General features: G+C 54.8%; 2 protein-coding genes across 5 annotated transcripts in view; both read right to left on the bottom strand.

The window, feature by feature from the left end:
* DNAJC5 (DnaJ heat shock protein family (Hsp40) member C5) overlaps positions 1 to 13,077 on the bottom strand; it is a 74,305-nt gene that overhangs the window by 42,772 nt on the left and 18,456 nt on the right. The window lies entirely within an intron of this gene.
* TPD52L2 (TPD52 like 2) overlaps positions 3,909 to 13,077 on the bottom strand; it is a 27,756-nt gene continuing 18,587 nt past the window's right edge. For 2 of the 4 annotated variants that reach the window (XM_054466699.2, XM_054466700.2), the window contains 5 exons: positions 12,507 to 12,608; positions 9,304 to 9,330; positions 7,740 to 7,781; positions 6,188 to 6,236; positions 3,909 to 5,597 (listed from right to left, as the gene is read on the bottom strand). In XM_054466699.2, the coding sequence (XP_054322674.1) occupies positions 5,502 to 5,597; positions 6,188 to 6,236; positions 7,740 to 7,781; positions 9,304 to 9,330; positions 12,507 to 12,608 (316 nt within the window). In that variant the 3' untranslated portion in view covers positions 3,909 to 5,501. The remainder of the gene's footprint in view (positions 5,598 to 6,187; positions 6,237 to 7,739; positions 7,782 to 9,303; positions 9,331 to 12,506; positions 12,609 to 13,077) is intronic. The other 2 variants (XM_054466701.1, XM_054466702.2) reach the window with 1 other exon arrangement.

Here is a 13,077-nt window from a genome sequence, read left to right as displayed (position 1 = left end):
TCTACAACTATAGATTCAAGAGAATGAAATATTTCAGGCCAGAATTGGAGGGATGAGAGAATGAAATGGGCCTGGTACCGACCTCAGATTGAAGCTGTATTCCACTTGTGCTGGGAGCTGCAAGAATGAATGAACCAGGCCTTAAGTGAGTCCCTCTGAGACCTAGTAGTTCCACTTTAAGGACATTCTTCCAAAGAAAATATTCCTAAATACAGAAAAAGGTATATGCACTGAAATATTCATGAAGGCACTATTTTTAATAGCGAGAATGGAAACCTGCCCAACTGCACAAGTGAGCACTCAAATGGAATAATATAGTTACTGAAAGTATACAACGGGACCCATGGCTCACGCCTGGAATCTCGGCACTTTGGTAGACCAAGGCAGGAGGATCACTGGAGCCCAGGAGTTTGAGACCTGCCTGGACAATATAGTGAGACCCCCATCTCTACAAAAAAAAAATTTGTTTTAATTGGCCGGGCCACAGTGGCATGCATGCCCCTGTAGTCCCAGCTACTCAGGAGGCTGGATCGGGTGGGAGGTCAAGGCTGTAGTGAGCCATGATTGTGCCACTGCATTCCTACCAGGGTGACAGAGCAAGACCCCATCTCTTATTTAAAAAGAAGAAAAAAAGAAAGATAATGTGTAGAAAGGCTACACAGGAGCAAAGAACTCCTGAAACTAAAATGAGCACGATGCATGATACGTAAAAAGTATGTTATCACACATATATCTATCCATGAACACTCCAGCCTGCTTGGAGAAAATAAGACAGGAAGGTACGCCCGGGCACAGTGGCTCACACCTGTAATCCCAGCACTTTGGGAGGCCGGGGTGGGTGGATCACCTGAGGTCAGGCGTTCAAGACCAGCCTGGCCAACATGGCAAAACCCTGTCTCTACTAAAAATACAAAAATTAGCTGGGCGTGGTGGCATGCCCCTGTAAATCCCATCTGCTCTCGAGGCTGAGGCAGGAGAATCGCTTGACCCCGGTAGGTGGAGGTTGCAGTGAGCTGAGATTGCACCACTGCACTCCAGCCTGAGCGACAGAGTGAGACCCTGTCTCAAAAAAAAAAAAAGACAGGAAGGTTGACAGTGGCTACAGACGGGAAGAGTCTGATGTTTACCTCTGATACATCAGGCCCTGTGCTAAGTGCTTTATAAGCTTAAGCCCTTCAATATGATGAGGCAGATACCACCACCCTCACTCTGAGAAGAGAGGACTGAGCCTTCGGGCATTGCTGCCCACTCCTCAGGTCCACTTATTCCACTTGCTCCGTCCTCGAAGCTCTCCAAGTGTTTCACCTCGTCAAACACGAACCAGTTACATAGGGGAATGTCTTCCCCAACAAATGGATTGCAAAGTCCTTGAGCACTGGGTCCACATCAGATTCACCCTTGTACCCCACAAAACCTAGCAGACTCTTACCACAGGGCAGTTACAGTATCTGTTCAATAAATGAAGACCACATGAACTCATTCCAAAATAAATTAGTGTAAATCTTGACTGCAGGCGGAAATAGTGCATTTCACCCTTTATTGGTACCAGCTCCCTGCTGTATTGGGGCCTATGTACCATACAATTCGAGGTCACCTAACCTTCCCTGCTCTTAAATCTGGGGTGAGCCCAGCTACCTCTGACCTCCAAAGGAAGACTGGTGCTCCCACTAAAGTAGTTTTCCAATGGGAACTCCAAAGACTAGGAATGGATACGTGCAAAGCGCCAGACCAGGGGCAGAGTGGAGGTTCCCCCTCAAGGGTCTTTTTTTTTTTTTTTTTTTTTTTTTTTGAGACAGAGTCTCGCTTTATCGCCCAGGCCGGAGTGCAATGGCGTGATCTCGGCTAACTGCAACCTCCGCCTCCCGGGTTCAAATGATTCTCCTGCCTCAGCCTCCTGAGCAGCTGGGATTACAGGCACCAACCACACCTGGCTAATTTTTGTATTTTTAGTAGAGGCAGGGTTTCACCATGTTGGCCAGGCTGGTCTCAAACTCCTGACTTCAGGTGATCTGCCTGCCTCGGCCTCCCAAAGTGCTGGGATTACAGGAGTAAGCCACCACACCCGGCCACCCCTTAAGGGTCTGTACAGATGATGCAGTGAGCACTCTGGAGCGTGTTGCTGGGAAGGAGGAGCAAAGTGCAGAACACCATATGCCTTTGTTTGACTGAGGAAGGGAAGGGAATGAGAACACATCTTCATACGTGCTTGCTTTTGCATGAAACACACTGGGAGGATGAGCAGTTAAGTCATGGCAGACGGTGGGTGGGGAGCGGAGCCTGTTTCTGAGCATGGCTTTGTATCCAGTTTTGACTTTAGAATCCTGTAAATTACCTTAAAACACCTAACAACAAAGCAGCCCTTGCACCACTGTGGGACATCCCGGAGTCACACGTGCACTTGTCTAACCCACAGAAGCAAACGTTCTGCACAGCGGCAGGTGGATCCTTCCTGTGGCAGCTGATGGGGCTGCTGCTGCAGCTGCTGTCAGAGCCAGGCCTGAGGGAGGGCCCTGCTTCATTTCACCTGTGCCATCTTGGCTGCTCTTCTGACCTGAGCCAAATAGTCCAAACTTGCCCTGTTCATTCAGCACCTGAGGGGCTTCAGGTACCCACTGTTATTCCAAATGATCCCCTCATCCCTAGATTGACGTCAAGCCTTTGAAGGCCATTGAGCCTGGAGTAACACGACCCCCTAACAGCCATCACGTGCCGGCCCAGGTAGTGGGACCCTGCCCACCCACTTCCACCCACTTCCGCCCGGCGGGCTCCCCGCACTTGTGTCTGATGCAGCCTAGCTCTTCACCTGAGGCAAGAGGGCCAGCACGCGGCTTTACCAATGCACAGCACTCTATAATACAAGTTTTGTTGGTTTTTTTTTTTTGAGACAGTCTCGCTCTTGTCACCCAGGCTGGAGTGCACTGGTGCGATCTCGGCTCACCGCAACCTCCGCCTCCTGGGTTCAAGTGATTCTCCTGCCTCAGCCTCCCCAGTAGCTGGGATTACAGGCGCCCGCCACTGCGCCTGGCTAATTTTTGTATTTTTAGTAGAGACGGGGTTTCACCATCTTGGCCAGGCTGGTCTCGAATTCCTGACCTTGTGATCCACCTGCCTCAGCCTCTCAAAGTGCTGGGATTACAGGCATGAGCCGCGACACTCGGCCTACAACTATTATTACTATTTTTTTGAGACAGGGTCTCAGTCTCGCCCAGACTGGAGTGCAGTGGCGTGATCATGGCTCACTTGCAATCTCAACCTTCTGGACTCAAGGGACCCCCCCACCACCTCAGCCTCCTGAGTAGCTGGGACTACAGGTGTGCACCACCACACTCGGCTAATTATTTCACTTTTTTGTAGAGTCAGGGCCTGGCTCCGATGCTCAAGCTGGTGTCAAACTCCCAGGCTCAAGTGATCCTCCCATCTTGGCCTTCCAAAGTCCTGAGCTTACAGACATGAGCCACCACACCCGGCCTACTGTTTTTAGTTGAGACGGAATCCCGGTATGTTGCCCAGGCTGGTCCTGAACTCTTGGACTCAGGTGATCTGCCTCGCCCTCCAGAATGCTGGGACTACAGGTGTGCCCAGCAGCAGCTCAGCGCTTGCAGGGGCAGCTGGCGAAGCCTCTGGAGCTCCTGGCCCAACCTGGAGCCTGGTGAGCTCCTCCTCAGCCTCCTGGGGCTCAGTTTCAACTCCTCTTCCCAAGACGCTGGGTCTGACCTCACAGGTTGGCCATATACCATTCTCCCCTCACAGCTGGCTCCACTTGTCCCAGCATTGAGGACCTGCCCTTTGTCTTTAGGACTGTCCCCTGCCTGCCTCTCCCAAGGGTGCGGACTCATTAGGGCAGGTACCGTGTGTCGGTTCATTTACTACTCGTCATGGTCCTGAACAACACATCACACAAGCCGAGGTGGACTTTCCCCCAAAGGAATGCTTTATTGACAAATTACCCACTGTTATAATAACTTTCAGGAAAAAATACATCAGTTAACACCCGCACAACCTGCCTTCTCACCACACCCCACAGGCCGATTTTAACCCTGGACAAAGGGCACCGAGCGCTGGGGTTCCCTGGCCCCTGCATATCTGTCGTGTGTGGAGTGCCATCCCCAAGGGTGTCTGAACTGTCTGGGGACACGGCTGTCAGAGGACACTTGCTCTACCAAACAGGACACCTTGAGCTGAGCAGCCCTTCCCCTCCTGGGAGTGGCAGAGCTGGGCACACCACAGGCAGGCCCTCAGTGTCCTGCCAATGGCCACTAAGGCACAGAGCTCCCCCTGCAGACCATGCCATCTGACATGCAGGGCCCTGGTGTGGGAGAGAGGCTGCTGGGGTGTGACCATTTAGTAACAGGAAGAGATCTTTGTAGCTCCTGAGAAAAAGGCAACAGCAATCCTGGCTGATGCCCACGCCCCACCCTCCACCTGACCTGTGGGGTGGTATCCCAAGTGCAGCAAGCAGGAGGGTTGGAGTCACTGACGAATGCGAGCCGGGCCAGGCCCATGCAAAGGCAGCACTGAGAAGGGGGGCACAGCTCTTTTAAAGGGTGCTAAAGACAGGGTTTTCCTTCTCTTGGCCCCTCCCATTCCCAGAGGCTCAAGAGCCCTTTAGGGCAGGGCAGGGGAGCCAGTGGGAGCTGCCATGGTTGAGAAGAGAAGCAGGTTTTGTACACTGGGATGGAGTGTGTGTGAAATAAAACACCCCAACTGGAAGAGGCTGCCATGCAGGCCAGGTGTAAAATTCCACACAAGGCTCACAACCATTAAGGAACCCTCATCTATATACATATAAAAATTAGAAAGAAATAAAGCATAAGGCAATGTAAGGCTTGTATTTCAGCTTGAGTCCAAAGAAATAATATTCTGTGAGGCTAAAGCTGCTTTGCCTAATTTAAACTTTTTGAAAAGTCCACTGCATTTAAAAAATAATGAATTTGCTTCCGTTAAAGCTAGATTAGCATAACAATTAGGCAGCTGCTGAGGATCAGTTTCCTTTCTGGGGGTCTCAGAAAATGGACAGTTTTCTCGTTCGGCATTTTGAGATAAAAAACTGCGTAACAGGTAGGACTTGCTGGGTGACTGCATTCCCTCTGTGAGTCAGGGAAGAAGGAGGAGGGAGAAGTCAGAAAATGCCACTTATTCTATGCTTAGAACCCTTCAATCCTTCAACATTCTGATGGGCTAACATGATTCCCAAAGGGAGCCTGGGCTTTGGCTCAATATTCTTTCAAATCCTCCGCCTTGTCCACTTCCTGCACCCCTAAGAAGGACAGCACAGTGATCTGTTTCATCTACAAACTTGAGTGTAAAACATCTGTGTACAAGCCTGTGTTCTTTAAATTCATGCGAACGCGGCAGCCACATCTCCATGTGGATGGGCAGGACTGTCCTCAAAGCCGGCTCTGCTCATCCGCCCTGGCTGGCTGCTCCGCTGAACAGAGCTGCGGGCTGTGGTGCTGAGGGTGTGTTGCGTGTGCTCTGCAGCGGGTGAAGCAACCACAGGCTTAGAAAGGTGCGGGATCCGACAGGGGCTTGTCACCACTCCCCGCTGAGGAAGGGAGGCTGTCACTGCCGTTCTCTCTGTCACCCACAACCTTAGACTACAGGAGAGAAAAGATGAAGACAGAAAACCTGAGACAGAGCACACAACACAAGGCAGATCCCAAGCCCATGCTCAATGCTCTACAAAAGCTTATGTAACACGAACACTGCTCAGCAGTGACAGGGAGCAAATCACGGACGGGCACCAGCCCGAACAGGTCTCCAGAGAACGATGCCAAATGAAGACAGTGAATGCCAAAAAGCTGCACACTGTATCGTTCCATTTACGTGACATTCTTGAAATGACACAATTATACAAAGGGAGAGTGGAATGGGGTTGCTGGGGGTAGGGCGGGAGGAAGGTCGGCATGGCCAAGAAGGCACCAGGAAGGGCAGTGGGGACCAGGAAGGGCGGTGTGGAGGCGTTCTGTGTCCTGAGTCAGTGCCAATGTCCTGGTGGGGAGGCTGCACTACAGCATTCTCCAAGATGTTGTCGCAGGAGAGAACTGTGTAAAAGGCACAAGGAACCTCCCTGCATTACTTCCTACAACTGCATGTGAGTCTACAATGACTAAATGACTAATAATAAACAAGTTGCTGTGACAGGTCACACCTTACCAAGATCATCAGACAGTCCGGGTACAATTACCTTTATGGTCCCAACTCGGTCCTCAAACGACTTGAAGGTTGCAGAGTTCCTTTAAAGAGAGAGGGAAGAGTGTTGGTGTCAAGAGGAAAGGGTTGTGCTGCTCTCCTAACTCGGGAGGGCCTCAGGGTTAGGGCCAGCCTCCAAAGGGCCCCTAACAACATCCCAAGATCTCATGGCAAAACTGTGAGACAGCCAGGTCATTTCGGAGACTCCCCAGGTCAAAAGTGAGGTCAGCCATGCCCAACAACCACAGGGACAGGTCCAGACGTCACACAAGGCAACTGGAAACCCCTTGACTGTGCAGCTGGGGAGATGTCGGCCCCCCTCTGCTGTACCCCACAGGGACACCCTGGGGTCTTGTACTGAGGTTATGAAAAGGTTATGGGGGGCTGTCGGCCCCGCTCTGCTGTATCCTACAGGGACACCCTGGGCTCTTGTACTGAGGTTATGAAAAGGTTATGGGGAGATGTCGGCCCCTCTCTGTCATACCCTACAGGGACACCCTGGGCTCTTGTACTGAGGTTATGAAAAGGTTATGGGGGGCTGTCAGCCCCTCTCTGCTGTACCCTACAGGGACACCCTGGGCTCCTGTACGGAGGTTATGAAAAGGTTATAGGGGGCTGTTGGCCCTTCTCTGCTGTACCCTACAGGGACACCCTGGGCTCCTGTACTGAGGTTATGAAAAGGTTATGGGGGGCTGTCGGCCCCTCTCTGCTGTACCCCACAGGGACACCCTGGGCTCCTGTACTGAGGTTATGAAAAGGTTATGGGGGGCTGTCGGCCCCTCTCTGCTGTACCCTACAGGGACATCCTGGGCTCTTGTACTGAGATTACTAAAAGTCTGCAGTTCTTCATGCACATCTCTCAGAGAAGCGAAGGGAAGACTAAGGACACTTCTGGGACAGCAGAGTGATAAGGAGACAAGAGGAGAAAGCAGACCAGCTCCATCCCACTCAGTCCCTCCCACACAACCAGATACCCCTCCCAGGTCCGGGGCCTCTAGAGGCCACCATGTCTGCGACACCCAGCCGGAGTCCCCACAAGGAGAACAGGGCTCTCCTGAGAATCAGGGTGGTGCCTGACAGGGACCACGGCTCTGGGTGTTTCCGTGAAGGCTGAGACCGTGAAGTGTCCTGAGTGACAGCTCACCAGGGCAAGTGGCGGGATCTGTGTGCGAGCCCCTCGAACCCCACGTGCCGGGATCTGTATGCGAGCCCCTCAAACCCCACGTGCCGGGATCTGTGTGCGAGCCCCTCGAACCCCACTCCACCCACTGCAGGCAGCCAGAGTCAGGACTTGGAAAGGACACGGCCCAATTTGACACAAGGATCTCCTCTGGAGGCTGCAGGTAAAGAGCCTGACCCCCTACCAGCTCTTCCTCGTCAGCCTAGAGGGGGTCTTTACCAGCCCTTAGCCATCAGAGGTTGCCAAGGGAATGGCGTCCTTAATTAATCCAGGGATATGGGAAGGGCAAGGTGTAACCGGCGGGAGCCGCCCCAAGCCCCACCAGAGACACCCGGCTCTGGAGCTGCAGCGAGCAGGCATACATTACCTCATGGCTGGCATACTTATTGAGTGGCGGATGGAGTAGCTGCTGCTTGGAAGCATGGCAGAAGCAAAGAAGGAAGCAAGAGTTAACACCAAGATCCACACACAACCGCAACTTGGCGGGGATGGGCAGAGCTGGGATTCCCCCACTCCCAGCAGTTGGAGCGAGCTGCCTGCCCCTCCACACAATGCCCCCGAAGGAAACTCGACCCCAGGGTCCTCCCTTGGCCTCACGGGGGGCACCCCAAGTTGCCCAGCACATAGCACTGGGCGGGGGGAGAGCACTGCCATAGGAAGCTGTGAGGAGACCAGGCCTGGGCTTTTGAAAAGTATTTGGTACAAACAGCCTTCAGATGTCCTTACTTGACTTCGGCAAGGACCTTTTGGCAAAAGAGAAACCACCAAGTCAAGTAAAAACACAAGAAATCACAGATTGTTCTGGGCCTGGCTCTAGACCTCCCGGTTCCAGCCAGAAGGGCACGTGCTGGTGGCGCCCCGGGTTGGCCTAGAGGAGCTTGCTCTGGTCCGCAGGAGGGCCCTGTGGGAGGCACACCTACGGGCTCTCAGGTAATAAGACAAAACTCCATCTGAAGGAAAACAAGGAAACAGGACAGATGTTGAACAGGAAGGTGGTGAGAGTCAGCACAGCCCTCCCACGTGAAAAGGCTCCTTTTGAGGCCTGTCACGGTGGCTCACGCCTGTAATCCCAGCACTTTGGGAGGCCGAGGCGGGTGGATCACAAGGTCAGGAGATCAAGACCATGCTGGCCAACACGGTGAAACCCCGTCTCTACTAAAAACACAAAAATTAGCTGGGCGTGGTGGCTTGTGCCTGTAATCCCAGCTACTCCGGAGCCTGAGGCAGGAGAACCGCTTGAACCAGGGAGTTGGAGGTTGCAGTCCAGCCTGGCGATAGGGCAAGACTCCATCTCAAAAAAAAAAAAAAAAAAAAAAAAGGCCGGGCGCGGTGGCTTACGCTTGTAATCCCAGCACTTTGGGAGGCTGAGGCAGGTAGATCACAACGTTAGGAGATTGAGACCACAGTGAAACCCCGTCTTTACTAAAAATACAAAAAATTAGCTGGGTGTGGCGGCGGGCGCCTATGGTCCCAGCTACCTGAAGAGGCTGAGGCAGGAGAATGGCATGAACCTGGGAGGCGGAGCTTGCAGTGAGCCGAGATCACGCCGCTGCACTCCAGCCTGAGTGACAGAGCAAGACTCCATCTCAAAAAAAAAAAAAAGAAAGGCTCCTTTTCAGGAGTAAACTCAGGCCTGGACGCCAGGCCAGTTATTCACAGACCCGGCAGCAGGCAGCCTGTGAGCCTGGGGGGAAACACGAGGAGGGGACACAGAAGGGCTGGGCGGTTCCAGGGGGCCTCTGCATCGATCCCACGCTGCTGCTTTGTTCCCTGAGATGCAGCAACTGCCTGGCTGGCACTGCTGTCCTGGAAGGGGTGATCCCACTTTCACCTACCCTCTACCAGCACAGCCGCCCATGGGCCCTGCTAGAGTCCACCCTGCCCCAATTCAGAGAAAAGTCTTCCACAGGTGTGTCCAGGCTCAGTCTTACCTAAAGGAGTGTGAAAATGGATGAGCCCTGGAAGGTGGCAGCAGGAGAGAAGAGGAAACGAAGTGTAAGCAAGGGAGGCCAGCACCCACTCACAGCCCTCCTCGAGGAGCCCCAGGGGAGGCCTCCTGCTCATGCTCAGTCAGGCCCGGCAGGGGAAGACCCTCCAGGACAGCTCCTCCAGTCCGCACACCACCAGGGAGAGCAGCCCTGTCTCCAGTCTCCTCAAGTCCTGACTCAACAGGAGGCTCTCGCAAGCTCATGACCAGCAACTGCTCAGCCTCACGGCTGTGCACAAGAGGCCCCTGGGCCCATGCCCTGTCCACGCCTGCCCCAAGGCACACCTGTTTGGAGAAGCCACAGCACCTGGAGCACAACTGGCCCCATCCAGTGCGCAAAGGTATGAAACATGCCACAGCATGACAGCTGGGCTTGGCCAGCTCCACAGAACACGAGCGGCCCGTGTTCCCCAAAGCGCGTCTGCTGAGGGAGCACACGCACTGTGGGAGGATGTGGGACACCCTTGGCACCGAGCATTTCTGCTCTGAGTTCCATCCGTGCCCACAGACGCCAACCTGGAAACCTGTGTGTCCAAGGGCAGCTGCTGCCACTCACTGCAGCCAGGCCCACTCCGACACGGAGGGAGCCACCGAAGAACTGGGAAACGCTCAACTCGCCCGAGGTCCTGAGAGGGCCGATGCCTCATCTGAGACCACGGAGTCGGATGGTGACCTGACCCTGGTGTAAACCCCCCACTCTGACCTGAATCTAGTTCCCTTCCTCCCATTCCCATCACCAGTGCCCCAGGGCACACCAAAGGCCTCACAGACCGGCGCTGCCCTGGGACAGGCCCATCATGGACACAGGCGTTGGGCAGCTGTCCGGAGGGGCTTCCGCCCAAGAGTCAGCAGGGGTCCGCTAGGGTTCATCCAGCCCTAAACTCATGATATAAACCTCCCAGAACCCAATTTTTACTTTCAGGAAGCAGTGAGCTCTCAACCTCAGTCTCTAAGTCAAGAGGTGAATGGGCTCAGACCTCAGAAACCACCTGTGACTGCTTGGGGAGATGATGGGGATACACCAAGGGGCTCCAGACGTCAGAGTTCCCACCACCACTACAAGCATAAACGGAGGAGCAAGCAGGGCAAGACACACCAGCAAACAGGACCCTCCAAGGACACCACGAACACGGCCAGCCAACTGGAGCAAGCTGGCTCCTCCCAGGTCAGCCTGAGGCTCCGCTCACCCAGCTGGCCCCACGTACCAGGGCACACGTGCAAACACGTGGCACAGTGTGGCTGGGCACACTGACAGCTGTGCCAGCGTCACTGCAACCGGAACTCTGCTCACTGCCAGCCATGCCCTGAGGCTACACGACACAGGGGACAGCTGCCAACCCCAGGACTGAGCAGAGAGCAAAAGCCTTTCTCCCCATCAGAGAAGGAGGAGCAGACAGAGAACCAAGACCGTGTCCCTGTGCTTCCAGAGAAAAACAGGCCATACAAACAAATGCCCGGATCAAAACCCCAGGACTGGCTTGTGCACGGCTATTCCAATCAGTGCCAAGGACTTCGCGTGCCCATTTCCACCACGATGCTCTGAACAAACTCAAAAGGGAGTGTGGACACTAAGAGTGGCCAAACGCCTCCTGATGGCCGGCATAATTTAGGCACAACAGACACCTGTTACTTCCTGAAGATGCTCTGTGGTGAGACCAGCATTTTCAGAAAGAAAACAGCCCTGCGAGGCTGAGCTCAGCTGAAGCTCAGGGAGTCCCTCCTGGGTCCAAAGCTCAGCAGTGGTGGGGAAGACTTGCATTTGTAGGGTGCCCCACAAGGACCCCCCAAGTCACAGCTGCTGGGGAGTGTGGAGCCTTGGGCGTGTGAGGGTGCACAGAGGAAACACACATTGCATACGGATGAGTGTGCAGCTTCTCCAGAGGTTTAAAACTTCTCGAAACAGAAGTTGCAGGGATGGGAAGGTAGATTACCTCAAAAAAACAAAAATAAAAGTGGGCACAGCCCCTGGGCATTGGCCATCCCCTCTGCTTGGCAGGGTGGGTCCCTGGGTATGTGTGGCCGTCTGTGTCGTGGCCTGTGGCTCAGTGGTCAGGGGCGCAGGACGACCCCCACGTGGCAACCACAGACGGGGAGGCAGGACACACCTAACCTACGGCAGGCAGGCAGGGAGCCAGCCCAGCAGATGTGCGTATCTCTGAATCCTGCAGGGGCCACAAGAGGGGAAGAGGGGAGGGTTGGGTGGGGTCAGCACTGTGCTCCACACACCGGTCCTCTAGGAATCCTGCACCCATCTTTGCCAGGATTGGGTCAGAGCTACAGGGAGGCACTCCCTGAGATCCAAAAGCCAGAAGACCAGTTCTGAGAATGGGAAAGGGGTCAGGGCAGGGTGGGCAGCAGCACCCAAGTTGGGGCCAGGATGCTGGTGATGGTGACAACCTATATCATCCACTCCTACAACCCCTGTGAAAGAAGGCGTGCCCGAGGCCCAGCTGGGGTGCCCAGCCAGGAGGTAGCCCAGCCAAGCATCATACCCAGGCTCAATCCCCTCATTGAGCCCCTCATTCTGGCTCAATCCCCTCATCACCGTGCTGTAGTCAGGGAGCCTAGAACAGGGAAGGAAGAGCAAACGTGCCAGCCACAAAGCGCCGGCCCCCTGCTCACTCCTTGGCCCCAGCCCTGCTTGCTGAGGGATCTCTGATGGCCAGGAGGCTTTCACCAGCCTCTGGGAGAGAAGGCTCATTCAGGGCCTCCTGGCGTCTGACTGCACTTTCTGAGACCTGGGAAACACCCTGAGGAAGTACCACGCCGAGCCCCTGTCCTGGAGATGGTGGAGGACTGCCATCCCACGCTGACCTGACTCTGACCTCCAGGTTGGAGTCGCTGCCTCTCAGTGAAGCTTCAAGGTGCAGACTCCTCCCTCACCAACCCCGAGCACCACAAGTTACCCAACAGCACTGGCAGCCAACCCTCCTTGAAGAACACAGAAATGGCAGAAAAGCAGCTAACGGGGATGGACGAACCTTCCAGGCAAGGGTCCGCACACAGACTGGTCAGGGCCATGATGGCCACGTCCCTGAGCCAGTGCATCTGAGCCCTGATCTCCAGGCAGGCTTCCTGTAGTGCCTCCAACACCTCACCTCACTCCTGGCCAGGTCTCAAGGCAGCAGAGTCAGGGTTGGGTCTCACCTCATGTCTCCAAGCTTCCTGCTGATGGCAGAGCCCACGGTGGACAGGGCAGCTGAAGTCTTCTGTCCTGCCTGTGAAAGAGTTTCCTGAGTCTTCTTGTAGCTGGAAGACACACCAGTTAAATCAACCAGACAGCATGGGTGGGTCACCACCCACAGCCAGCAAACAAAGCACCGGGAGCACGCCCGAGGAAAACTGAGGAAAGGAGCTGGGGCAAGAGGTGGGCACTCGCCATGTGTCTACAGAGGGGGTGCAGGCCCAGAGCCCCTCGGCCCCCAGAGGCCCCTGCGGCGAGGAGCCGCCTGTGCGTTGCTCGCTCACTGAGCTCTCAGCGACCCTGCCGAGTCTCGGCCGCCCAGCCCTGCAATGACACTGCTTTCTCATCTCACGATCCAATCTCACCCCCTCGCCTGATACCCACTAAGCCCACTTTCCTGTCTTCTCACAGCCCCTCTGACTACAGAGAACATGCCCCATTTGCCTGCTAGAGCGGACGGGCCCCCTGAGGTGCACGCCTGGCAGGCAGTGCCAGAGCAGAAAGGCCTCTCAGTGCCCTGACCAGCCCATGCGT

The sequence above is a fragment of the Pongo pygmaeus genome, chromosome 21 (genome assembly GCF_028885625.2).
Source record: "Pongo pygmaeus isolate AG05252 chromosome 21, NHGRI_mPonPyg2-v2.0_pri, whole genome shotgun sequence".
NCBI classification, from domain to species: Eukaryota; Metazoa; Chordata; class Mammalia; order Primates; family Hominidae; genus Pongo; species Pongo pygmaeus.
Note: the sequence above shows the minus strand (reverse complement) of the source record. Positions and strands in the feature narration are given on the sequence as shown.